The 27,958-nt window shown below is 40.2% G+C and overlaps 1 protein-coding gene across 1 annotated transcript in view; it reads right to left on the bottom strand.

The window, feature by feature from the left end:
* Positions 1 to 2,252: 2,252 nt before the first annotated feature.
* Positions 2,253 to 27,958, bottom strand: part of ZNF236 (zinc finger protein 236) — a 502,799-nt gene continuing 477,093 nt past the window's right edge. The window contains exons 30-33 of the mRNA XM_030211824.1: positions 27,140 to 27,334; positions 22,120 to 22,249; positions 11,143 to 11,319; positions 2,253 to 2,825 (exon numbers count right to left, since the gene is read on the bottom strand). Of these exons, the coding sequence (XP_030067684.1) occupies positions 2,686 to 2,825; positions 11,143 to 11,319; positions 22,120 to 22,249; positions 27,140 to 27,334 (642 nt within the window). The 3' untranslated portion in view covers positions 2,253 to 2,685. The remainder of the gene's footprint in view (positions 2,826 to 11,142; positions 11,320 to 22,119; positions 22,250 to 27,139; positions 27,335 to 27,958) is intronic.

Below are 27,958 nucleotides of genomic sequence, written 5' to 3'. Positions count from 1 at the left end.
AAGAGTTAGTCACCTCTAGCAGTATAGATACTCATGGCATTATTCGCTAATCAGTTCATGCATATTAAAATAAACTTCTGTTAATTGAATTGGAAAGTGCTGAGAACACCACTAACAGTTAATCAAGTACATGTTTCCACTTACAGCCCATTAATTTTAGCAATTATTGTGCAGTAACCACAAAACCTTAGTGCTGGCCCAAAAATGGGTACACAATGCTTTCTAGAAGTGAATCGCTATTGTTATAAAAGCTTTTATATGATGGTTGAGACTAGAGAGTTGCATAAGTACAGAACTTTCACCCATCTCCAATGGAATTAACCTGTACCCATCCAGACTCACTAAGATCCATTCCTTCCCCACAATTAATCTCCTCCATTCCCACCCATACCTGCAAGAGTTGATGCTATTGCTTACTTGCTTGCAGCCCTCTGTTTCCTCCCAACCGCAACAGCCTCCTGTGGTTTTTTGGATGATATACACTATTCAATCAGAGTGTTCCAAGCCTCAGTTTGGTGTTCTAGCTGCCTCTCTGGGCATTCCAAGCCTCATTCTGGTGCTCCAACTGCCTCTCTCCATATGTTTCAAGCCTCATTCTGATGCTCCAATTGCCTCTCTCAGTGCATTCCAAAGATTTTGACTACACTCCTGCGGGAATCCTATGGCAACTTCTTTCATCCCCACGGGAATCCTGTGGCAACTTCTTTTATACCCACGGGAATCCTGTGGATTCCATGGGATGTCTGCAATCCCCATTCCCGTGCAGCTCTCTAGTTACATTCATTGATGCATACATGTATACACACACACTCATGTATACTGGCAACAGGGTAATTTAAAGGTTTTCAGATTTTGGGGGGAAGTTACTCCTTAGATAAATCTCCTGCAAACTGTCCTCAGAATGCATAATATCATCAATTCACATTTTTCAGTTAAAAATGCCATAAAGAAAGCAGTTTGAAAAACAAAATATTTAAAACATTGTTTTAAATAATTCACATAACAAAACTGCTATTTCCATGTCACAAGCTATGTTTCTTATATACAAATCCCAAATGTTAATAAAATAATCATAATATGCCTTACATAAATGACAGTGTAATATCTTCCATAGTATCCAAGATTGTTTCATCGGTATGGCAAAAATGACATTTACAATGGATCAAACTTATTTATAATGAAAGACAAATAAAAATGAGTCATTTTAAAGAAGTAAATTAAACCATACTGTATATTACAATAAAACAAGTTCAGTGGTAATATGAGAACTAAAATGAACTATGTTTATGAAATACTATTTACAAAATATAAGGATTGACTAAACAATGGAATAAATTGGCTATACAATGGAATATATATTTATATACATTTATATATATTCAGAGAACATAAATAAATGCAAAGAACCCCACCTCCCCCTCTCCCCCCCAAAAATGTGAGTATGATATGGGGGGGGGGGGGGGGTTAAACTTTGGGATGCCTCATTTTAGTTTAAACTCCTGTGTTTTCTGAGGAACATTATATGCATAGAGTGGCACTTTTTGGAGTTATACTTACATCTCTGCTAAGTAGATATCCTTTAGCAAAAATCAGTCTTAAGACACATTTTAGATTAATGTATGGCGATGTAATAGCAACCAAAATTCTGGAGGTGTTTTCCTAACTAAGCACACTGCATCCATCAGAGTCAGGTAGTCTGAGTACAGATTAAGCCTTAACATGCCTCCAATTGCACATATATGGTTTATCCATATGAAGGGTATAGGCATGAGTGGTCTACTAGTGATACATTTATTCATCTGGTATGTTTTTTTTTAAGTTTTTTTTATTGTTAATTGACAAATTAGTTAAGGTTTATGAATTAACCAAGGCAGTAGTCATCTAACTTGTGTTAAATGTATAGATGGCTTGTGCTTTCCAGTCTGAGTCACTTAGTACATTCAAATTTAGCTGTGCAGGAAATATATCGCTGGGTGCTACTCACGGAAATATCATTTTTACTAACACATTTGAAATTATTTGTAAATTTTGCTTTACTGAATCTGTTTTCCTTGCACATCAAAGTAAGGAAACTAACAATCATCTATTAGTAACTAGAGATGGTCCAGCCACCTCTCAATAGCTATGCTAATAATTCAGCAGTAACGAATATGTACATTTACATTAACAAGTATCTGCCCAAAAAATACACAGTAAGAAAATAAAAATAACTTTACAATGTCCTTGTGCAGTGGAACCTTTTTTTTTTTTATCAATTACTATACATACATATTTTGCAAATGTACACCATCTTATTATACATATTTGAACAAAAATATCTTTTAAAAGAATCATCTACTAAACCGTAATCCTCTCTGCTGTTATAAGGTGTCATACCACACTGATTTGAAATCCAACTAGTTTTCTATAATGCAATAAATTATAAGAATAGAAGAAACCTAACTAAATTACCTGAGCTGTTTTGTGTAGACTGATTTACACAGGTTAGTTCATATTTTTGCAGCTATTCATAGGCTTAGAAAAATTATTTGAATATTCTCTAGCTGAAAAATATACAGACTAATTTTATTATCACTGCTGTATAATACGTTATCCACAAAATTCAAAATGTGGTGTTCTTTTTCAGAAGAAATGTATGTACAGAAATTCAGTCCTGAAGAAAGTTTGTTTTTAACCAGTATGATGCTACTGGAAAACATTTGTTATGCCACACTGCCATTCACTTGAAGGTTCCTGGACCACTTCTTCCAAGTCAAGTGCACGGCTGATGTCCTCTCCTTCTTCGTCTTCTCCTTCTGGAGGCAGTGCAACTTCTTGTATAATATCTGATAAGAGTTTAGGAAGAAGAAGGAATCATTAAGGATACAATGGAATAATGAGGGGAACCTAAAGGTTTTTCAGTTACAGAAACACAAAACATAATGATAGGTGCAAGGTACATCTAATCTGCTCATGTTTTCTACTGAAGGCCAAATTTAGTCTTTAGCGTTAGTATTACTTTCCCACCAATAAGAATCCTCAATGATCAGTCCATGTTTTCTCATATTCTGTTACTCTTTTTATCCCCACTGCTTCCACTGGGAGACTGTTCCATATATCCATCATTTTTTCTGTGAAGAAATACTTTATGTTACATATAAGTGTACCCACTTACAGTTTGTTCACCTCCCACCATTTTGATTCTTTTCCTTTAGGATATAATCTCACTTTATGGTAGAGGCCTTCATAATTGGGGACATAAACATACACCTAGAAGACCCTAATGCAACCAATGCACGTGAATGCAAGGACTTCCTCCAACTATGGGATCTTAATGGGCATAATATGCAAACTACCCATGTCAAAGGACACACAATTGACCTCATCACACACAAACTATCTCCAGACCTAAACCTTATACTAACAGATACAAAATGGACAGACATACCATGGTCAGATCATCACAAACTAAACCTAACCCTACAGTGGCGAAAAAAAGGCACGTACCTCAAGCAACAGATCTACAATAACGAATGGAAAGCACAAACAGACTCCATACATTATCTACTAAATTGAGACGACAGATGCAGGAGCACACTAGACAAAATTGCACCAATACAAACAAGAACCACACGAAGACAAATCTCAATACCTTGGTTCAACGAAGAACTGAAAACACTAAAAACACAAGTTAGGAGACTCAAACGAGCATGGAAAAAAAATGAAAGATGAATACGCACTGAATGCATGGAAACAAATCCAAAGAAAATACAAATATACAATAAGACAAACCAAAAGAGCATACTACAAAACCAAAACAGGGCCAGACTACAAAGACGAACATAAACTCTACCAACTTGTGAATAAATTACTAGACACCACACCGGTTACCACAACCAACACAGACACCCCATCAGCAGACAACCTTGCCAAATACTTTAATGAGAAAATTATAAAACTGCGATCCATGCTACCACTCAATACCACTGATCATGAAAAATTCATGGACTGCCTAGACCCAACTGCCTATGAATACCCAGCAGACCGAACCTGGACAAACTTCGATTTTCTAACCGATGAAACCATCACTCAAGCAATCAACAAATTTGCCAAATCCCACTGTAAACTAGATATATGTCCCAACAACCTAATAAAATTCGCCCCCTAACGCTTCATAACAGACCTCACGTCACACCTGAATTACATGCTACAACATGGTCTTTTCCCCAAAGACAAAGGAAATATACTACTCACCCCTATACCCAAAGATTTAAAGAAAAAACTCAAATGACTCAATCAACTACCACCCAGTAGCTTCAATCCCTCTGGTAGTCAAACTAATGGAAAGTATGGTAACCAAACAACTTACCGATTACTTAAATTCACAATACTACACGAATCACAATCAGGATTTCGATCCAACCACAGCACCGAAACAGTGCTAACCACTCTCCTAACCAAATTCAAACAAACAATTGCAACCAGAAATAACGTGCTTCTCCTACAATTTGACAGGTCTAGCGCGTTCAACATGGTGAGCCACCAAATACTATCGAACATCCTAGAGTACTTTGGGATAGGAGGAAACGTACTCAGATAGTTTAATGGCTTCCTAACCACAAGAACATATCAAGTGATATCAAATTCAAAAACATCACCACCATGGAAACCAGAATGCGGAGTACCACAAGGATCACCGCTCTCACCAACCCTTTTTAACTTAATGTTGACACCACTAGCCAAATCGCTATCCAACCAAGGACTTAACCCACAAATCTATGCAGACGATATCACGATCTACATCCCGTTCAAACACGATCTAACCGAAATCACAAATGAAATCAAACAAAGCCTCCAAATAATGAATTCATGGGCGGATGCATTCCAATTAAAGTTAAATGCAGAAAAGACATCATGTCTCACTCTCTCCTCACAATATAACATGAACAAACCCACCACCATAAACACCCCAGACTATAACCTTCCTATTTCAGACAGTCTGAAAATTCTTGGAGTTACAATTGACCGAAATCTTACACTCGAAAACCATGCGAAAAACACAGCTAAGAAACTGTTCCACTCAATGTGGAAACTCAAAAGAATAAAACCTTTTTTTTGGAGGGATATATTCCGAAGCCTGGTACAATCAATGGTGCTAAGCCACCTAGATTACTGCAACGCCATCTATGTCGGATGCAAAGAACAAATCATTAAGAAACTCCAAACTGCCCAAAATACAGCAGCCAGACTCGTATTTGGAAAAAGGAAATATGAAAGCGCCAAACCCGTAAGAGAAAAACTACATTGGCTCCCGCTAAAAGAACGAATTGCGTTCAAAGTTTGCACCCTGGTCCACAAAATTGTTCACGGTGAAGCTCCGATCTATATGTCTGACCTCATAGACCTGCCAGCCAGGAACACAAAAAGAACAGCGCACACTTTCCTGAATCTCCACTACCCCAGCTGCAAAGGTCTTAAATATAAATCCACATATGCATCCAGCTTCTCCTACATATGCACGCAACTATGGAACGCACTACCGAAGGCCATAAAAACAACGCACGACCTAACAATCTTCCAAAAACGACTGAAAACTGACCTATTCAAGAAGGCATACCACAACAATTCATCTTAAATGCTAGACAACTAGACTTTACATGAACTAGACAAAACTGAATTCCCTACACTTGACTGACAACCTTGCTGCTACTAATGAAAGTTGCGCAATACGCACTACCACTTTATTTCTCAATTCTGAATTGAACTTTTTATAGATGACTATCTAACTTATGTTATAAGTTCTTCTATCACTCAGGAACCTCTACGCAATACCATATTGTATTATACTTTACCATGTATGCACCTTAATGTAATACCATTTGTAATTCTCTACCCGGAAATGGTGATCGCCATTATGGCATAATGTAAGCCACATTGAGCCTGCAAATTGGTGGGAAAATGTGGGATACAAATGCTACAAATAATAATAATAACCTCTAGAAGCTGTCCTCTAGACTGCTTCTACTTTGTTTGTACCTCTCTGGAAATGTGGTCTCCAGAACTGGATACAATACTCCAGATGAAGTGTTACCCATAGAAACATTGATGAATATGATAAATTGATCTATGGAGACACCTGAGCAGAGTTTAAACTCTAAATTTTAAGCATGGGAAAGCAGAGAGAGGATGTGGATTTTAAGTAATTTGCTTAATATTACACTGGGAATACTGAAAACAGCCCCCAAAAAGAGGTCTCCAAATCAGAATTTGTGCAATAGGCTATATATTTTACTAATCCGTTAAATTATATAGCAAATTGGAATACTGTGTGAACAGGAACACAAATTATTCATATTAAAACAGTCATTTGGGCTTGACAGTCATATTACCTTTATGATATCACTACCCACATGAACAACTGTTCTCTTTTTGATGATATGTAATTGTCACTGGATTCAAGAAGTGTATAAAGTTGATTAAAAATAAAAAGGCAAGCCACACAAAATGGTTGTGCATTCAAGAATTTTGTTCAAGGTGGTTTTCAAAGACAGAAGGCCAAAGGTCTTCAATATCTAAGACACAAATCAATATTAAAGGACACTTGTGCATAATTGCAATTTCAGTATGTCCTGGAATGAAACACACTTTCCCTGTTAAAAAAAAGGGTCTTCATACTCTTGTGTATTTTTCAGTTTTGCTGTCTAAAACATACAACTAAAAATGAATTTAAGTAGGAGTGTTTCACTGATCAACATAAGATGTTCTGCAATTTCAATGTAACTGAAAATGATATAAATATTCAAAAAAAATCTTGACCCTGTAAGTCTTCAAATCCCTTCACTCAGGTTTGCAGCAATAATGACCATGAGCCATTTTAGATGAGTGTCTACCATCTTGCTGTTCAAAGTTGGTACAGTTTTTACCCATTCTTCTAGGCAAAATAGCTCAAGCTCTTTCAAGTTGGCTGGGGATCCACTGTGGACTGCCATCTTCATTTACTAATCTGTGTTAATGCAACTGTTGCCATAGATTTTCTATCGTATTCAGGTCTGTTCTTTGACTGGACCACTTGAGGACATTCACTTTCTTCTTGCTAAGCTACTCCATCTTTGCTTTTGCTTAGTATCACTGTCATGCTGAAAGGTGAATCTTCACCTAAGTCCTAGGAACAGGCTTTCCTTCAGGGTCTGTGTGTAGTTTACACTAGTCATCAATCCCTCCATCTTTAAAAGCCTCCTTGCTGTAAAGAGCCCTGCAACATAATGCTACATTGTCATACTTAATTGTAGGGATGGAAGTAGCAGGGTGATGTGATGTGCTGTATTCATTTTAAGCCACACATATTGCTTAGCATTGAGATCAAAAAGCTTTGCTTTGGTCAGATCACAAAATCATCTCCCACATACATGCAGTGTCCTTTAAGTGCTTCTCTGGAAACACTATGCAGCATATCATCACTCTGATTCTATATATGGCGCTCAAAACTGCGCATGTACCCAATTTAACTCATCATTGCTGTGTGGAGAGAAGGAAATGAGGTACTGCCATGTTATGAGACATTTAATGGCGAACTTTAAAAGGAACACTGTGGCCCTAAAAGTACAGGAACAATAATACAAATTATGGTATAATATACTACTTACGTCAACACAATATGTAATAGAACGTTTTAATTGACAGTGAAGGGTATAAGCAAAGATGGAACATATAGATAGGTAAGAGAATAAGAAGAGTTAGAAAGTAGGGTGACTAATTTAAATAAAGTTGCACATGAGGTCAGAGAGATAGTTAACATATAGATAGGTAAGAGAGTAAGAGGAGATAGAAAATAAGGAGACTAATTTAAGGAGACATGCATATGAGGTTAGAAAGATGGTTACATTTTATTATCAGCTAGGGTAGGAGTGGATAATTGTCTTATTGCACATCACCACTATAACTGAGGGAGTATTATGATGTATACAGCATTTACGTTAGTCGCAAATGAATGGCTTGTTTCATTAAAAGTTGCTCAGCTATGGGTGCAGCCTATACTGAATCCCCCTCATTCAGAATAACAAATTTACATGTTTTGAGAGCCATTTTTTTTTTCATTTTTCTAGAATAGTTTTTACCTCTCCCAGTAGGGGTTCTTTTGTTTGCACAATTTGACTGAAAAATGAGCACCAATTAGTGCCGATAACTGTGTGCTAATATTTGTCAGCGCTAATTGACATTTAAATTTACGTGCACATCTTTAGGCACTGGGATCTGCACGGATCAGAAAAGGGTGTGTGTCCAAGGGCGGATCAGGTGATGATCATGGAATTTGCATGCAGTGTTATCCACGACTAATTTAAGTGTGAGATTTTATACCAGGTTTCATTTGGTGTAAATCCTCACACTCAAACTTTGGTGCAGATTCCAGCAATAAATACTATTCTCTAAATGGCACCCAATTCTGAGCGCTGTTTATAGAATAGTGATTAGCCCTTTTTTTTTTAATTGGTGCTCAAATTTGGGTGCCATTTATAGAATTGACTTCTATGTGTCTCTTTCAGCAGAAACTTCCTTCCTGTCCCTCTTGCCTACAAGGCCATGTTTCTGAAGTAATTTTGAAACTGTGACATTTTCAACCTTTTCCCCAGTCTCAACCAGAGACTGCTGTAGTTTCTTTAAAGCAGGGGTGTCCAACCTTGGCTCTCGCCAGGTCAGGTTTTCAGAATTTCCTCAATGAATATGCGTGAGATCTATTTGCATACAATGGAGGTAGGGCATACAAATAGATCTCATGCATATTCACTGGGGAAATCCTGAAAACCTGACTGGATTGCAGCCTTTGAGGACTGAGGTTGGACAATCCTGCTTTAAAGCAATTTTAAGTCATAGCAATCTTCTTCAGTTATTTCCGTAACCTGACAGCTAGTAACTTTAGAGGGATGGCCTGATTGAGAAAAAGAGTTCTATTATTGCCAACCTGTTCCCACTGTACACTGATGGCTCAAGGGATATTCACAATGACATTTTGACATTGCCTTCTCTAAACCTGTACCTTTTTATTAACACTCTCCCAGATTTCTTTCATCAGCTTTGTTCTCAGCACGCTTAGATCTTTGCTTCAGATTTATTTATACATTCTTGTATCCCACTATTACCAAAAACAAATTTCGGTTCAAAGTGGCTTACAATTTAGATTTTGGTGGAGTTACAATAGTGTTGTGCAATGTGGAGAGGGTATCTATAGTTCATGTGGTTAATCAAAGTTTTTAAAGAGAGATTTGAAGAGGAAAAGGTAATGGTAGCTTTTGTGTTCAGCTGCAGAGTCTTGGTGATGCTTATTCATATAGTTTTTGAAGAAGTAGATTGATTTGAAGAGGTAGATTGATTCTTCATCCAGGAATATTCAAAGGAGCTTAGTTACTGTGATTTGACATAGATAGGCTCTATTCATTTTACTGTGGGCCTTGTTAGGGCAATTTTTGGAACCAGAGCTAATTTAGGTTTGTCACAATGAAATCACAAAATTTTACTTTTTGAATATTTCCATAATTGTTCTTTTCTTTTGAAAATGTAAATTAGTTCAGTGAAAAATTCCTACCTTAATGCATTTTGAACTGCATTTTTATTTAGAGAGCACAATGTGAAAAATGGTCAAAGGTGTAATGATATTAACAAGGCACTGTATGTTTTTGCCATTGAAGCAGAGTTTGTATTTGTCTCGTTTTGCTTTTTATTTAGTTTCCTCTGCTGGTTTCAATTAGGCAACAGCACACTGTGATACGAACATTGCTGAAATTGCCTTGGCATTTTTTCTTCAAACAATTAGAACATTTTATGGTCTTGTAATGTCTATCCATCAGCCTTTCTATCTGAACCTTTTGGTGTCAGCTCTAGTGTCTAGGGTACTGTGGCAGTTGAAGACAGAAACTGGAGCTGAAGCAAATGGAGCTGGTCAGCCTGGAGAAGCAAATGCCTGTGGGCACTGTAGCAGAAGACACTATTAGCACCCCAGTGGCTTGCTCTACTTGCTGAACTCATCTGCCCTTCCAACCCAGCAGAGGAAGTATTGTTAGCCATCAACTTTAGCTCCACTGGTCACTAGTGAGAGAGGGAATCATAACAACATAACATAAGAATAGCCATATTGGGTCAGACCAATGGTCCATCTAGCCCAGTATCCTGGCCAAGCCAGGGCACAAGAACCTGGCAGAAACCCAATTAGAAGCAATATTCCATGCTACCAATCCTGGGGCAAGCAGAATATAGGAGGCTACGTGGCCATGTGTAAAAGTAGAAACAAAGTCCCATGGCCTGAGGACTAAAAAAGAAAAAGGACTGGCAGTGGACATAATAGAAGGGGCTGAGGTACATACTGCTGGCCTAGGATTCATGGATCAACATAGTGCAAGTCCTAGGAATGACGTGACCTGCGTAAATAATCTCTCTGTGTATCCTCTGGGAGTACCAACTTGTCAGCCTGTTTCTGTTACCTGTATTACATAATTTCTTGTTAGCTAGACTAGAAAGCTTACTGACATTGAACCACTCAGCGCTGCTCTAAAGACAGCAGTCATCCTTCCTACCCTTTTGTGAATTCCCTCATCCTCTCTTCTTGGCTCAGAGACCTAGAATATGGGTTTCCCATGCTAAGGTGTGGGGCTGTACCACAAGGTAAATCCATTTTCTTTTCAAATTAGCAAAAACTGAAGGTTTACATAGCAGTTGTTAAAATAAGGATTTTAACACAACCTGACCCCTAAAATACATAGAAATATTAATAACATGTGCATATGTTTTCAATTGTTACAAAGCTATACTACCTCTGCCTTTCATCAAGTAACTCAGTGAAATGGCTGTAGTGTGTAATAAATCTGAATGATTGACTGCCCCTGCCACTATTGTGTGTATGGTTTTGGGTCATGCCTCAACCCCGAATGGTTTGTACCTGAGGCAATGAAGTGACTTGTTGTCCAAGGTCACATGCATCTTCAGTGGGAAATGAACACTGGCTTCCCTGGTTCTCAGCCCAATGCTCTAACCACTAGGCTGTTCCTCCACTCCATATAAACCTCTTTATGCACTGATCTCTTTCAGCATGGTGAGTAATTGGGTTAGTGGAAGCCTAAATATACGCATACTAACCCTTCTCTCCAATCATTTACACAGGGTGTATTGTAAACATACCAGGATAGCCATGAGCTCTTTTCATATGAAGTTTCATATTGCTTTTCTGGGTAAAGCTCATTGAGCAATATTCACACTTATGAGGCCTTTCTCCTGTGTGTTTTTTCATATGCACCTGCAGGGCACTCTTCTGGTTAAAAGCTTTTTCACACAGTGTGCACTGAAATGGACGTTCCCCTGTAACAAATGAGATATTAGAAACATTATTTTCTATTCTGTTCCACACTTTTTCTTAATGTGTATCTCTGGAAAGAACCACCAGAAAAGACAGAATAAATTCCCACTGGCTCTCCTTTATCCTACTAGGCTGGAGACTGGTAGGATAAAGGATGGGCAGAATGATTATTTTATTTATTTGGATTTAGCTCATATCTTTCACAGGTAGTTCATAGGACTAACCATCTTAGTCTCATTTATTAACCTCTGTTAGCATAAGCCCCATTATTTTCAATGTGAATAACTCAGATTAATGTGCATTCATACAGAACCGTTAATGATGCCCTAAGTTTGCACCGGAAACATGAAACAGATCTGTCCAAGATCACAAGGAGTATCAGTGAGAGAGATGGGATCTGAATCCTGGCTTTCTTTGTTCTCTGCCTACTGCTTGACCACTAGGCTACTCCTCTCCTCCATGATCAATGCAGTTTTTGAAATTAAAATCAGAAATATTTTCCTGCAAGATTCCTATCATACAGAAATCCATGTCAGTTAAAACGAGACAAATTTGTCCTCAAAGAGCCCTGCTATTTACCCTTCCCCATTTAGAATATTGACCATTTAACCCTACTTTATGTTTTCTATCTTTTAACCTGTTCTTAATCCACAACAGGGCATTGCCTATTTTCCTTTGACTTTTAATTTCCAAGGAGTATTTCATTAGGCACTCTTGTCATATGCTTTCTTACAACTGGCTCAGATTTATCCACATTTATTCATGCCTTCCCTAACCCCCCCCCCCCCCTAAAAAAAAAAAAAACCCCACACAAAACAAATGTAACCAATTGGTAAGGTGAACAATGTAACAGAGTGGAGAGTCCACAAGTCATTATTAAAGTGGAATTAGGGAAACGCCCCACTAAGCGCATTAATCCTCAGCCCTGGTTAACCCCTTGCATCCGTTACCTTCGCTCCTGCACCTGATCTGCTGAACGACTCTGGAGGAAATCTCACACCCTGTCAGACTTCACCCATTACAAATTCATGCTATCCTCCTTCCAGTCCTCCCTATTCCTTGCCAAACAGGAATATTATTCTCAACTAACCAATTCTCTTGGCTCCAACCCTCGTCGCCTCTTCGCCACCCTCAACTCCCTACTTAAAGTGCCCTCCGCTCCCACTCCCCCCTCACTCTCTCCTCAAACACTAGCGGACTACTTCCGCGATAAAGTGCAGAAGATAAACCTTGAATTCACTTCCAAGCCCTCGCCTCCCAGTAACTTCTTAACACACTCCCTCCACCAACCTAACCTGGCTTCCTTCTCCTCCTTCCCTGTGATCACCTTCTTTCTTCCTCTAAGTGCACGACCTGTTCCTCTGATCCCATTCCCACCAATCTGCTTAACAGCATCTCTCCTACAGTTAACCCCTCAATCTGTCACATCCTCAACCTCTCTCTCTCCACTGCTACTGTCCCCGACACCTTCAAGCACGCTGTAGTCACACCACTTCTCAAAAAACCATCACTTGACCCCACCTGTCCCTCCAACTACCGCCCCATCTCTCTTCTACCCTTCCTCTCCAAACTACTTGAACGCGCCGTCCACAGCCGCTGCCTTGATTTTCTCTCCTCAGGCCGTCTTCGATCCGCTTCAATCCGGCTTTCGCCCACTTCACTCAACAGAAACTGCACTCTCTAAAGTCTGCAATGACCTGTTCCTTGCCAAATCCAAAGGTCACTATTCCATCCTCATCCTCCTCGACCTATCTGCCGCCTTTGACACCGTCAATCTTAATTTACTTCTTGACACACTGTCCTCATTCGGGTTCCAGGGCTCCGTCCTCTCCTGGTTCTCTTCGTATCTTTCCCAACACACCTTCAGAGTATTTTCTAATGGCTCTTCTTCCACCCCCATCCCACTCTCTGTTGGGGTTCCTCAAGGATCTGTCCTTGGACCGCTTCTTTTCTCGATCTACACCTCTTCCCTGGGCTCACTGATCTCATCACATGGTTTCCAGTACCATCTCTATGCTGATGACACTCAGCTTTATCTCTCCACTCCTGACATCACAGTCGAAACCCAGGCCAAAGTTTCGGCCTGCCTTCCAGACATCGCTGCCTGGATGTCCAACTGGCATCTGAAACTGAACATGGCAAAGACTGAGCTCCTTGTCTTTCCACCCAAACCCTCTTCTCCTCTTCCCCCACTTTCCGTCTCTGTTGACAACGCCCTCATCCTCCCCGTCTCTTCAGCCCGCAATCTCGGAGTCATCTTCGACTCCTCCCTCTCTTTCTCTGCCCATATCCAGCAAACAGCTAAGACCTGTCGCTTCTTCCTCTATAATATTAGCAAAATCCACCCATTCCTCTCTGATCAGACCACCCGAACCCTCGTGCACTCGCTCGTCACCTCTCGTCTTGACTATTGCAACCTTCTTCTCGCTGGCCTCCCGCTTAGCCATCTATCCCCCCTTCAATCTGTCCAAAATTCCGCCGCACGTCTTATCTACCGCGTGAACCGTTACTCTCATATCACCCCCCTCCTCAATTCGCTTCACTGGCTCCCAGTCCACTACCGTATACAGTTCAAGCTCCTCCTATTGACCTTCAAGTGCACTCAATCTGCAGCCCCCCATTACCTCTCTACCCTCCTCTCCCCGTATGTTCCCACCCGTAACCTCCGCTCTCAGGACAAATCACTCCTATCTGTAACCTTTTCCACCACCGCTAATTCCAGACTCTGCCCCTTCTTCCTTGCATCACCTTATGCCTGGAACAGACTTCCTGAGTCCATACGCCATGCGCCCTCCCTGCCCATTTTCAAGTCCTTACTCAAAGCCCATCTCTTCTCCCTTGCTTTTGGCACCTAACCACCTTCCCCAGTCATGATACCTACACTGACTACATAGTTTGTAACCTTTAGATTGTAAGCTCTTTCGAGCAGGGACTGTCCTTCCCCATGTTAAACTTGTACAGCGCTGCGTAACCCTGGCAGCGCTATAGAAATGCTAAGTAGTAGTAGTAGTTGCTTTTTCCTGGGATAGGCTGCATTAAATCTAATTTACTCTTTTGGGAGTCTCCCAGTGGATTGGCCACTGTTGGAAAAAGGATACTGGACTTGATGAACCTTTGACCTATCCCAGTATGGCAATGTTTATGTACTTATGTGGAGATAAAGACCGCATCTGAACATGCTTGGGACAAGTACACAGGATCATTAAGGGAGAGAAGAGGCTGATAGATGGCATGGATGAGCACAGTGGATAGGCCGTATGGTCTTTACCTGCCTTCATTTTTCTCTATTTCTATGCCGTAATTTTCACAGCAAAAATTATGTTTCTCCAAATAAAATTTTGATCTTTTTTCCCATCATAATCATATCCACATCTATATAAAGGATAATGAAGCTGTATATACCAGTGGCATAAGCCATGGTAGGGGGTCTGGACCCCCCCACACTTTTGGCTCAGCCCCTCCACAACTGGAGTAAGCTTTGATTGGTTGGCATGCCAAATCCATGCCAGGCATTGAGATTCATGGCCAAAAGTGCCTCAGTGCTGTCTCTGCAGGGAAGAAGTCGAGTGCTGTCTCTGCAGGGAAGAAGTCGACAGCCTCCCTTCCCGCTGCCGACATTGGCACGCCCCATGTATACTCAGTTCGCACATGAACTGAATATGCATGATGAGTGCTGATGTTGGCAGCAGGAAGGCTGCTGACATCTTCCCTGCAGAGACAGCACTGGGGTAGTTTTGGCTAGATGCACTGCCCATATCCCCTGGCAACAAATTCCACACTTTATTTGTGAAGTCAGTGGGAAAAAAAAAACCTTTCTCAAATTTGTTTTAAATCTGCTACCAGTTAGTTTCATGTTGTGCTCCCTAATACTAATACTATTTGAAAGGACAAATAACTGTTCTTTATTTATCTATAAAAATCACAAGGAGAAAACCAAAAGGAAGCCCACAAAACACAAGTAGTAGCAGTACACAGTGGGAAATACCAGACAAATGAGCAAATAGTCCAAATATAGCAGCTCTTTATTGTAGATGTAAAAAGGACTAGACAGGAGTCATGTTTCGGCACAACTGCCTTCCTCAGGAGTCTATAAACCATACAGTATTATAATAATGTATAAAAATGGACAGTTGATTTTGTTATCTGATATAGCTCTCCATTTGTTATTTGATACAGCTCTCCATTTCTATACATCATTATAATACTATATGGTTTATGGACTCCTAAGGAAGGCAGCTGTGCCAAAACATGACTTGTGTTGAGTCCTTTTTACAAGTTTCTACAATGAACAGCTGCTACATTTGGACTATTTCCTCATTTTTCTGGTATTTTCCACTCTGTACTGCTACTCCCTGGTATTTCTTAACAAAACATGGATCCACGACAAAGAAGACTCTATAATCATAGACCTTTGCCCTCCAGGTTACAAACTCCTACACTGGACTAGATACAGGAAAAAATGAGGGGGGCATTGCATTAATCTATAAATCCTTCTTCACAGTGGAACCCACAGAGGAATCCATAACACCGCAGCTGGAAATTGCCTCAACTGGAATAAGAGATAATACCTTACACAACCACCTGTGCTGCATTCTATTATACAGGCCACCAGGAAACTCGAAAGTGGCACAGTCAAACTTCATGGACTTCGTCTCAAACAACTGCTTAGCTAATTGTAACACATTGATAATAAGCAACATCAAGCTACACCTAAAAGACCAGAGTAAGATTAACACTACAGACTGCACTGACTTCCTTAAACTGTGGGACTTCCAGAGACTATTTGTCTAATTGTCTCTATTTCCTATGGCAGCTATGAAATCTCTCTCCATATATTGGAAAGATGAGTCTGACCACAGTGGTCCATGCCATGATAACATCACGACTAGACTATTGTAATGCCCTGTACACTGGTCAAACCAAAAAGAGTTTGCATCAGCTCCCACTAATTCAGAATGCTGCAGCATGACTGATAGAAGGCTGCAAATGGCATGACCACATCACACCCTTCCTGCAAAAACTACACTGGCTACCAGTACCTTACAGGTCTAAATTTAAAACTCTAGGATTTTCAAGGCCCTCATACAAAATGGACCAGGGTACTTAAAGAATGTCCCCTCATAAAAAAAAAATTGTACGATGTGATACCCGCCAGCGAGCCTTTTTCAGGAGTAGCCCATACTCTGGAATTTACTCCCAGAGGGGCTACATATAACTGAAGACTACCTCTACTTCAGGAAACAGGAAAAAGCCTGGCTCTTCTACCAAGCTTTTAATACACAGGGGTGACTGACTATACACCCATTCTGCACCTGGACTAGCTTGCTACACACAGAGGGGCATAATCGAAGGGGACGCCAACGTTTTGCTGAGGACAACCTCGCAAAACGTCCCGGTGGAGAGGCGGGGAAACCCGTATTATCGAAAAAAGATGGACGTCCATCTTTTGTTTCAATAATACGGTCGGGGATGCCCAAATCTTGAAATTTAGGTTGTCCTTAGAGATGGTGGCCCCTAGACTTGGTCGTTTCTGATTTTCGGCTAGTGCCTGGCAGTGTCTACCAATGCCATCTGTTTGGCTGATGCCTGGACTAAATCATACAATGCATCGACCAGATAGGCCAAGTCTGTTTCCATGGATGGAAAAGTACCAGAAGGCAGAGAGTCTGAAATAGCCTGGGAATTCACCACCCTCGGTATCCAGGACAAAGAAGACCTGGCAGCATAAGAACCACAGACAGATGCCTGCAAAGCCAAAGTGGAAACCTCAAAGGACAACTTCAAGGTGGACTCCAACTTCTGATCCTGAACATCCTTCAGCCTAATCCCCCCCACCCCACCAGCAGGATGGTCTTTTTAGTCAATGTGGCGAACAAGACATTCACTTTGGACAGCTGCAACTTCTCAGGGTCAATAGGATAGAGTTAGGTCATGGCCCTGGCTACCCTCAAGCTGAAATCCAGGGTAGTTCACTGTGTCAAGATAAATTCCTGTATAGCCTCATGAACAAGGAAAATCTGAGGAGGCTTCTTGGTACTGGCCATCATAGGATTGGAGACTGCAGGCATCTGGGTCCCAGGGGAAGACATGTTCATCACTTTCAAAGCCTCAGGAGCAACAGGATAGAGTTGGGCTATGGCCTTGGTTACCCTCAAGCTGAAATCCAGGGTAGTCCAGTGCGCCAAGATCAATTCCTGTATAGCCTCATGAACAAGGAAAATCCCAGGAGGCTTCTTGGTACTGACCATCATAGGATTGGAGATCGCAGGCATCTGGGTCCCAGGGGAAGAGATATTTAGCACTTCCAAAGCCTTGGTAATAAAGGAAGACAACTCCTCCTTGTGAAACATCCTGACTGCTGTAGGGTCATCTGCTTCATCCATAGGCAGCTCTCCTTTCTCCAACCCTTCAGGCAACATGGAATGGAAGGAGGATGCAGACTCCCCCCCTTCCAACGGAACCAGAGAAGGAGATGAGGGAGAAGACAAATTAGCAGGAGAATCCAAATGTCTCCTCTTCACAGACAGGAGGAGCAGCAGCAGCAGCCCCCTGAGCTACACCCCTGCATCCTGAGAGTGTTACAGCAAAAAAGCCTGATGAAGAAGCAGCAAAGTCGGGAGAAAAAGGAAGCCCATGAGCAGAGTTAGGAATTGAAACAGCTGGCAATTGGAACCCCGAAGCTAGAGCTGAAGTTGGAACAGAGCCCGATGAAGATTAAGACCCATGGGAGTCTAAAATAGCTGCTGGAACACTCCCTGCTAAAGACTGAGAAGCAGACTGCAGCGTACCAAGGTCTGCAAGGGAAATACCCATACCCGCCTTCACTGCTGAGGTAAACTGCCAAAATATTGTCCCCCCCACTGCTCTCGTCTAGCTAACTCATCCACAAGCACAAAAAACTCACCAGGAAAGACTGCTGGCCTGAAAACAAAAATGAAAGCAAAACCGCAGCTAAACCTGACAGTAATATAAAATTTAAAGGCATACTCACCCCAGCCCCAAAGTGCTTGCCATGTACTACAGGACTGCTCCCTGTGAGGAAAACTGCTGGGTTTCACTGCACTCAACCACCTCTGAGGGAAAGCCACTCACCACAGGACACTGTGGGCGGAAAGGCAAAAGCCACTATTCCCTCAATCTTTTTTTTTTTTTTGTGAGGAAGGAGAGATCTGGTGGCAGGAGGGGGGACGGATCTGGAACCACTTGATATACCCCCAGCTACGCACCAGTTCGGCCTAATACCCTGAACCAGAGAACTGGGACAGAAGCCAACCACACAGAAGACCAGGAGCTGCTGAGAGCTTGTCTGCCACCTACTGAGATAGAGTAAAATACCGACTAACCAGGCTATTTATCAAACCACCTACTGAGAAAAAGGAAAATACCAATTAATCAGGCTGTTTACCATCCTATATAAGAGCTCAGTGTTGTCCTCTATCCCCACCTGCTGGTAGATGGACATAACCCACTTGTCTCTGGATTCATGTGCTTGATGACAAGGAAGGATAATTGTATAGCAAGCCATCTATGTATGGCGGCAATGCCGGTAATCATCTTAAGTTTAGTTTACAAAGGCGCTCATGTGTCTTTAAAAATACAAGGTATAGAGAGGTAGATATCACAACTAGACTGATGCCACGACATGCATGCCTGCTAAGAAGCAGGTGAAAATGTTAATTTGTAAAGTATGCATGTATATCAATGTTTCATAAATGCACTTAATCTGCAACTCTACCTGCTCTCTGCCCAAACTCCTCCCCTGAATGCAATGACACCTGGGTCAAGTAAACACTTTTTGTTAAAAGGCATAATTTAACATGGTAACTCCTGGGGTAATTTTATTAGGGTCATTCAAATAACACTCCTGGGGTAATTTTATAAAAACCCTTATGTGCATAAAAAGGTCTTGACATACAGAAATCCTAAACTTCAACTTAATCTAATTTCAGTTTGATATAAGTCCTTCTATGGATAAATCCGTACTCACTGCATGTTATATACTCATAAAATGCAATGCACAACAAAATAGTGCATCACTATAATTCAATATATAAATAAATACAAATAATTAATAAATAACAAAAACAATTCAATGTATAAGTAGAATGTAATGATACATCAAAAATATATTCATAAAAATAAATACTATGTCATTGGAATATTTCTACTGCTGTAATCATCTGTTGCCAATATTCAACTTATTCTTGCTATACACTGCATTGGGTATAAAAAGGAGGTATAAAAATCATAATAAATACATACATTTGAAAATAGCAATACATGTTTAATCAGGCTAGCACTGAGACCCAGTTCACCCTATTCTTACTAGAGAGGAAAAAAATGACCACAGTGCATGCAATCAAATAATTATTAACCAAAACAATAACCAAAATCTCACTTTAATAAAACCTAATACTGCTTAATACCACATCCCATCTCTACAAGAACCAAGCCCGTTACCCACAAAAGGTTAATCCTAGAAGACATCACTGGAGAGGGGGATAGGTTAACACCAACACTGAGGTGGTACATACAGATGGAGAGAATCAGCTGTAGGAGTTAAGGCACATGAAAACACATCAGTGAGGTCCAGCCTAAGATAAGGGGTCAAGGGCAATGATCCCCACTGGCTCATACAGACTCCTCATACAGTGAATTCTAGAGCTAGGTATGATACCTCCAGGGTATGGTGGTGTGCTGGTGGTGGGGCTGGAAGAAACAGCATGAAATTAATCAGGGGGCGAGAAGGGTGACTGTAATTAGCTTGCAACATATCTCTGAGGCCATGCAGCTCACCAAGGATGGCATCATTGGAGTAACCGAATTTCTTGTTGGCACCATCTTCTCTGATGTTGGGGGTTCATGCCTGGACCAAAGCATTGCTGAGTGGATGACTAAATGAAAGCTCCTTTTGTTATTTTCAGACCCTGATGTTTGATAACTACAGTGAGTTGGCAGACAGCGAGAAGACCTTAGCAAAGAACAAACAAATAATTCTTGCTGACATCGGGAAGAGTGCACTTAGCAGGCATCCATCTTTGATGGACTTGTAGTGCACTCCTGCACCCCTGCTCTATTCTGGTCAATATTCAGCTGACTGTGGTCAGTGTTGTTTTTAAACGCTGACCACTGTGGGGCAGAATTATGCCCCAAATACTCAAAACCAGGCTATGTCCAGGCACCAGCACTGAATATCTGGGGCCATGCTGGCAAGTACTGGTCGCTGGATCTTATATGGGTTACGAAGGATATTCAGCTGGGACTCACATAAGACATTTATGTGGGCCCTGGCTGACTATTGGCTGGGCCCTGCATAAGGGAAAGCAGATGTCCTCACCTCTTCTGACTTCCTCCTCCATCCCAAGTACAGACCGTGACCAGACCCCCCAATCCTTGAAGACCCCCTGGGCCCACCTTTGATATCCCTGGTTGTGAAGGAAGTCTTAAGGGCAGGGAGTGGATGGGGAGGCAGGAGGTGCCAGAAATCCCTCATGCCACTACCCAGAAGTTAAGCAGGCACCAGCCAATATATAGTCTGGTGCTCAGTTAGCTTGGCAAATAAAGTTAAGACAGCCTTTTTCCTGCTGGGGCAGTTGGTGCTGATATTCAGGAGCAATATCCAGTTAGTGTGGAGTCATCTGTGGGCAGATCTTGGGCAGAACTGAATAGGTAGGCACAAGTGATTTAGGGACCCTTTTACTAAGCTGCGTGTCTATGCGCACCCAATGTGCACCAAAATGGAGTTACCGCCCGGCTACCGTGTGGCTCTTGCGGTAATTTCATTTTTGGCAACGTCTGATATGCTCGTCCGAAAAATAATTTTTATTTTCGTCCGCACATATCGGATGTGTGCCGAGTGAGACTTTACCACTAGGTCAACGGCTGGCGGTAAGGTCTGAGACCCAAAATGGACGCGTGCCAATCTTTATTTTGCCGCACGTCCATTTTTGGCAAACATTTTAAAAAGGCCTTTTTACAGGCGTGCTGAAAATGGATCGGCATGCTTGCAAAACCCGAACCTACACTACCGCAGGCCATTTCTCAGTGTGCCTTTGTAAAAAGACCCCTTAGACTCTCCTGCCTGGTTAAACCACTTTGAATATCAGGCCCTTAATTTTTATTATTGTCCTTTTAGTTTTCTTTTCATTTAGATCACTGCTTCTCAGTCTCTTTTATGTAATGAAAATTTTTTTATCTGTTCAGTAGTTGTGGCACATTGAACTAAATTTAAAATAATTCTCATCCCTAGTACAAGAGAACATCATATATTACTTGTATGCGTTTTCATTTTTCTGACCTCAGTCTGACAACTGAATATCTGGGCCTGCGGGTCCCGAGAGATTTCAGGTAGGTGAATCTGGGACACCTAAAATAGTGAGCGATACATTCATTTTGGCTCATTATTAGTACATGAAATACTTGGTAGGGGGAGGAGTATCTCCAAGAAAAGCTGTAGGAAATGTACTCTCAAAATATAGCTAAAAAGAACATTCTTTTTGTCAGTACAAAATTTTTGCGCCAAGTACAAAATCCTCAGACCAGAGATGGGGGAAGTAGGAATACAGTTTAGGTGCCTTGGATGGAAGCATATACAAAAAAGTCAGATGCATTAGGGCCACAGATGATTTTCTGCTGAGACTTCAGGGGCTGGTAAAAATGTGCGTGCAAGCCAGATGTGGCCTATAAGTCAGTCTATAGACTCTGGCCTATTGGACAAATCAAGATAAAAATTCACTTTTCATTTACTCCCATTCCTTGTTTTCCAGCTAATATGACACACAAAATCAGTCAACAATTATTACCTGTATGAATGCGGCTATGTCTCTCCAATTGACTTGGTTTGGCAAATGCCTTCTCACATGCCATACATTTAAACACTTTTGGTTTCTGGGAACTTAGAGAAGGACCAGCTCGATGTGTCTGTATATGTTCCTAATGAAAATAGAGAGGGAAGATATGTTTCAAAATAAATACACCTTCACATCTTGGCTAACAGACATTTAGTTTGTATCAGCCACATTTTCTACTATATCATAATGGTCTGAAGCAATGCAATCAAATTTCGTGTCATCTTGACACAAGGTAGGCCATTTTGTTCTCTGCCTGTGTTCATCTAAAAAGTTCTCTCATGTAGGCAACAAAATCAGGTCATATACAGCTCACTTTCTTGCCTTTCAAAGATTATGAAAGAATTGGTAGAGTATTCAAATCTATTGTTTCAGCAGGCTGTCACCAAAAATAAATAAATACACAATAGAAATAAAAACCCTGGAACATTTACCTCTTCAGCTGAAGTCACACTTTACAAATAGCTTGGAAATCTATCAAGGTACCTAGATAGTGTTTCAAAAACTTGTCAAAGTTTGATTAAAATTGATAACCAAATCCATTATGGTGACCCTTGCAATTCTGCCACTGCACTACCTTTTTTGTGGCAACTTTATCTAGTACTTTTATTTTAACTTGCAATATCTATCTATCTATATCTATCTATCTATATATATATATATATATATATATATATATATATATACCTGGTAGAAGGAGGATAACTAGTGGGAAACTGAATGAAATCTCTATAGACCTAGAGGATGTAATGGGGCAGTTTGACAAACTGAAGAGTAGCAAATCTCCTGGACTGGATGGTATTCATCCCAGAGTACTGATAGAACTGAAAAACGAACTTGCGAAACTATTGTTAGTAATATGTAATTTATCTTTAAAATCGAGTGTGGTACTGGAAGATTGGAGGTTGGCCAATGTAATGCCGATTTTTAAAAAAGGTTCCAGAGGAGATCCAGGAATTTATAGACCGGTGAGTCTAACGTCAGTGCCGGGCAAAATGGTAGAGACTATTATAAAGAACAAAATTACAGAGCATATTCAAAAGCATGAATTAATGAGACAAAGCCAACATGGGTATAGTGAAGGGAAATCGTTCACCAATCTATTACATTTCTTTGAAGGGGTGAACAAACATATGGATAAAAGCGAGCCGGTTGATATTGTGTATCTGGATTTTCAGAAGGTGTTTGACAAAAGTACCTCATGAAAGATTCCAGAGGAAATTGGAGAGTCATGGGCTAGGAAGTACCATCCTATTGTGGATTAAAAACTGGTTAAAAGATAGAAAACAGAGAGTAGGATTAAAAGGTCAGTATTCTCAATGGAGAAGGGTAGTAAATGGGGTTCCCCAGGGGTCTGTGCTGGGACCTCTGATTTTTAACATATTTATAAATGACCTAGAGATAGGAGTAACTAGTGAGGTAATTAAATTTGCTGACGACACAAAGTTATTCAAAGTCATTAAATTGCGGCAGGATTGTGAAAACTTACAAAAGGACCTTACTAGACTGGGTATCTAAATGGCAGATGATGTTTAAAGTGAGCAAGTGCAAAGTGATGCATGTGAGAAAAAGGAACCTGAATTATAGCTACGTCATGCAAGGTTCCACGTTAGGAGTCACCGACCAAGAAAGGAATCTAGGTGTCATCGTTGATACTTTGAAACCTTCTGCTCAGTGTGCTGCAGCGGCTAAGAAAGCAAATAGAATGTTAGGTATTATTAGGAAATGTATGGAAAACAAAAATGAGAATGTTATAATGCCTTTGTATCGCTCCATGGTGCGACCGCACCTCGAATATTGTGTTCAATTCTGGTCGCTGCATCTCAAAAAAGATATAGTGCAATTAGAAAAGGTGCAGAGATATTTCTTAGTTTCTTGACTCAGATTATGTTGGACAAAGGAAGAAGAAGTTTCTAGTATTATATCGTTGTGATATAACGTATTATATTGTTTTATTGTATTTCTGATATTTCCAATACATTTATGTTTGTGGATATAAATGTAAAAAAATGTAATAAATAAAATTTAAAAAGAAAGAAAAGGTGCAGAGAAAGGCGACGAAAATGATAAAGGGGATGGAACAACTTCTCTATGAGGAAAGGCTAAAGCGGCTAGGGCTCTTCAGCTCGGAGAAAAGACGACTGAGGGGAGTAGTGGCCTAGTGGTTAGGGTGGTGGACTTTGGTCCTGAGGAACTGAGTTCGATTACCGGCACAGGCAGCTCCTTGTGACTCTGGGCAAGTCACTTAACCCTCCATTGCTTGCCGCATTGAGCCTGCCATGAGTGGGAAAGCGCGGGGTACAAATGTAACAAAAATAAAATAAAATATGATAGAGGCCTATAAAATGATGAGTGGAGTGGAACGGGTAGACGTGAAGCGTCTGTTTAAGCTTTCCAGGACTAGGACTTGGGGGCATGCGATGAAGCTACAAAGTAGTAAATTTAAAACGAACCGGAGAAAATATTTCTTCACTCAACGTGCAATTCAACTCTGGAATTCGTTGCCAGAAAATGTGGTAAAGGCGGTTAGCTTAGCAGAGTTTAAAAAAGGTTTGGACAGCTTCCTAAAGGAAAAGTGCATAGACCATTATTACATTAGACTTGGGGAAAATATTTCTGGGATAAGCAGCATACAATGTTTTGTACTTTTTGGGGGATCTTGCCAGGTATTTGTGACCTGGATTGGCCACTGTTGGAAACAGGATACTGGGCTTGATGGACCTTTGGTCTGTCCCAGTAAAGCAATACTTATGTAAATATAAATATATAGATAGTGAATATTATTATTATTTGGTCCCAGGCCTGACTTTGGTTCAGGAGCTAAAATGAGAGAAAAACTTATAGGCCTGTGACTCTGACTTGAACTCCAGTGTTGCTCAAGGGCTCATGAGCTATTGGGACATTGCAAAGCAAGCAGACATCTGCAAGAATAAGGAAGGGTGGGGGGTCTAACTTGCAGAGTTGCATGAATGTGGCAATATGGTGGTAACAGATGTTCAGAAACACAGAACTGGACAATTCCACAGGAAGATGACCAGGTGCCACAGAAAGTGTTTTAAGGAAGATGACTTAGTCTTCCAGTAAAAGCTAGTCTATTGTTGACGTTTCCAGTAAATACTGACCAACTCATTACCGTAGCCAATCAGTGTTAACTATGACATAAGCATAGATCCAATAAGGTGTAATTACTGTCATATTACATGTATCCTGAATGGGCAAATAAAAAATGAGTGTGCTTCCTACTTCAATGGAGAGACAGCCACCGCTGGTACCTTCCAGCCAAGCTGCTCTCTCCCATGAGAAACCAATCTATTGCATCTGAATTGGAAAGTAATCCAATTGCTTTCTCATGAGTAGCTTTGAGTCTTTTATATCTACCTGTGTGTAGCTGTGGTATGGTATTCCTATAATTATGTGATTTGTACATATATTTGGAGAATAGTAAAATAAAAGCATTTCATTGCTTGTATATACTTTGGAGTCTCAGATATAGAGGTAATTCCATGTAGCTATATTCTGTACTCCCTGTGAGATATCACTGATCTGCTAATTGTCCAAATACTTGACAAGGTATCTAATAAAGAGCAAACTGATGCAGCCTTGGGTGGTTTATTTCTTCCTAAGTATTAGTGGGTGGTCCACTATATTGGGAAGGGTAAAAACACCCTAAAACAAATCAATAGATAGATGGATTGATAGATAATCTATTCTTACAAAGGATCTGAAAACAACAAAACATTTTAAGGCAATGAAAAACAAATTTACCTGTATGATAAATGTCACTGTGCTTTCTTCACACTAGTATCATGTGCATTAATGAAAGGCTATACAACTACATGGAGTCTTGCTAGAAATGTCTGGAACCTCAGAGCAGGGCATGGACTCAGAATCATGATAACAGCAATGTTGTATTTTCTGTATTATACTATAACACCATGACAATTATACAGCAACCAACTGATAGCTTAGGGGGCCATTATAAAAGTAGCTAATGTGGGTAAACCAATTTGAACTCAGGTAAAATCATGTTTTGATTATTGTCTGTCCCTTATGAAGGTAAAAACGTGTGCACGGACAGCCCACAATGAAATCTCCCTGTGTAATTTCTGGCACATACCTTGCACCAGCTTCAATATGTCCATATTTGAAGGCCCTCTTGTCATATGCATATATATTTAAAATTTATCCATTTCCCTAATATCACTACAACAGCATTTAGGAGAAATCTCCCTTGAAAATGAACATACAGACCAGCATGTGCAAGATTACAAGCTCTATGAAGTAGCTCATTATTGCCTTCTTAATGATTTTTGCTCATTAGCAATGTACAAAATGATTATGTGGAATATTTTGAATATACTATACTTTTTCTAACATGATCTGGAATACATTTCAGTTTTTATGATATGAAAAACAATTGTATGCTATGATTATTCAAGACTAGAGTTTGTACAATCCAAGCCCTTCCCAGATGTTCTCAAACTAGCTTACTACTGAAGGATTTTTTGTGGCCACACGAGTTGCCAGGAGAGCAGGATTATTGGTAGCACAATAAAACAGTAAAAACATCAGATAGTAACCATAAATTACCTCTGAAACTGACATCTACATCCAGCCTTGTAAAGTCTTTAAAGCTTTCTCTATATTCTTAATTAATTAATTAAAAATATTTGCAGCCTACTATATCTTGCGATTCTTGGTGGGTTACAGAAATAATCATACATAATAAAATGCAACAATACAAAACAGAGAAACAAATACATAAAATACATATTCTGAATCTCACCATCTTCATGCGTTATTTCTCCACCTCCAAAACTACACTTCATAAATCTCACAAAGTGAACCCTTGTCCTGGAAAGCTCATGCCTCAATGAAGTGGCTAGTTTATAAGGTGCAACCTGCCTCTGTCATTTTTGCTGCTTCAGCATGGCTACCCTCTGAAAGTTATGAGAGGAGATATGTTGGTCATTACCTTGAGATGTGTTGCCCGTTTGAAAGCTTTATTGCAGACATGGCAGACGTGAATCCTTTCTTTGCCATGAACATCCCTGCAATGGTCTGTCAGCATGGTTGCTGAAGAAAAGCAATGATTACACTCAAAACACTGGTGTACTCGGCTCTCTTTATCTGTTCGGCTGTTCTTAGTTAAATGAGATATTTCTGTTACCTAGAAAAATTCAGAAATTAATATTTACTATAACAATGTATTAAATGGGTAGGAATAAATAGTTTTCATATTGCTTCCTTACTATCTGCTTTTATATTTACAATTTTATTCATAACTACCCTTTCCGTTCATAGCATCACAACAAGAACTAAGAAAACCCTAGCTGTAAAAATAGTTTTCAAAATGGTTTCATAAAGGAGCTTATAGCCTCTTTTATTAAGCTGCGCTAGCGACAATGCCAACAAAGCACATTCACTTGGAATGGGCTCTGCCGTCACTGCCACATAGGAACCACTAGTGTGGCTTGGGGCCTCATTATTTTTGCTCAGTGATCATCCTAGAAAGTTGACAACTTGATAGAAAAATGAAAATGCATCAGTTTTCACATTTTTGAAAAATACTTTCAAATTTTAAGCATTTGTTAGCTCTGGGATTATTTAAAGGATTCCTGGAAGCCACAGGATCACCTTGAAGGAAGCTAACTGTATTGAGGTATTAATAAAAACATGATTGAAAATAAAAATCAACAACCTCCCCCCCAAAAAAATACCTATTAGACGACGACATATTTTTATTGAATTATCTTAATACATTTCTTGAACAGCTTTCAAGAGCTATACTTCC

Source organism: Microcaecilia unicolor, chromosome 1, assembly GCF_901765095.1.
Source record: "Microcaecilia unicolor chromosome 1, aMicUni1.1, whole genome shotgun sequence".
Taxonomy (NCBI): domain Eukaryota; kingdom Metazoa; phylum Chordata; class Amphibia; order Gymnophiona; family Siphonopidae; genus Microcaecilia; species Microcaecilia unicolor.
This window is presented reverse-complemented; position numbering and strand designations above follow the sequence as displayed.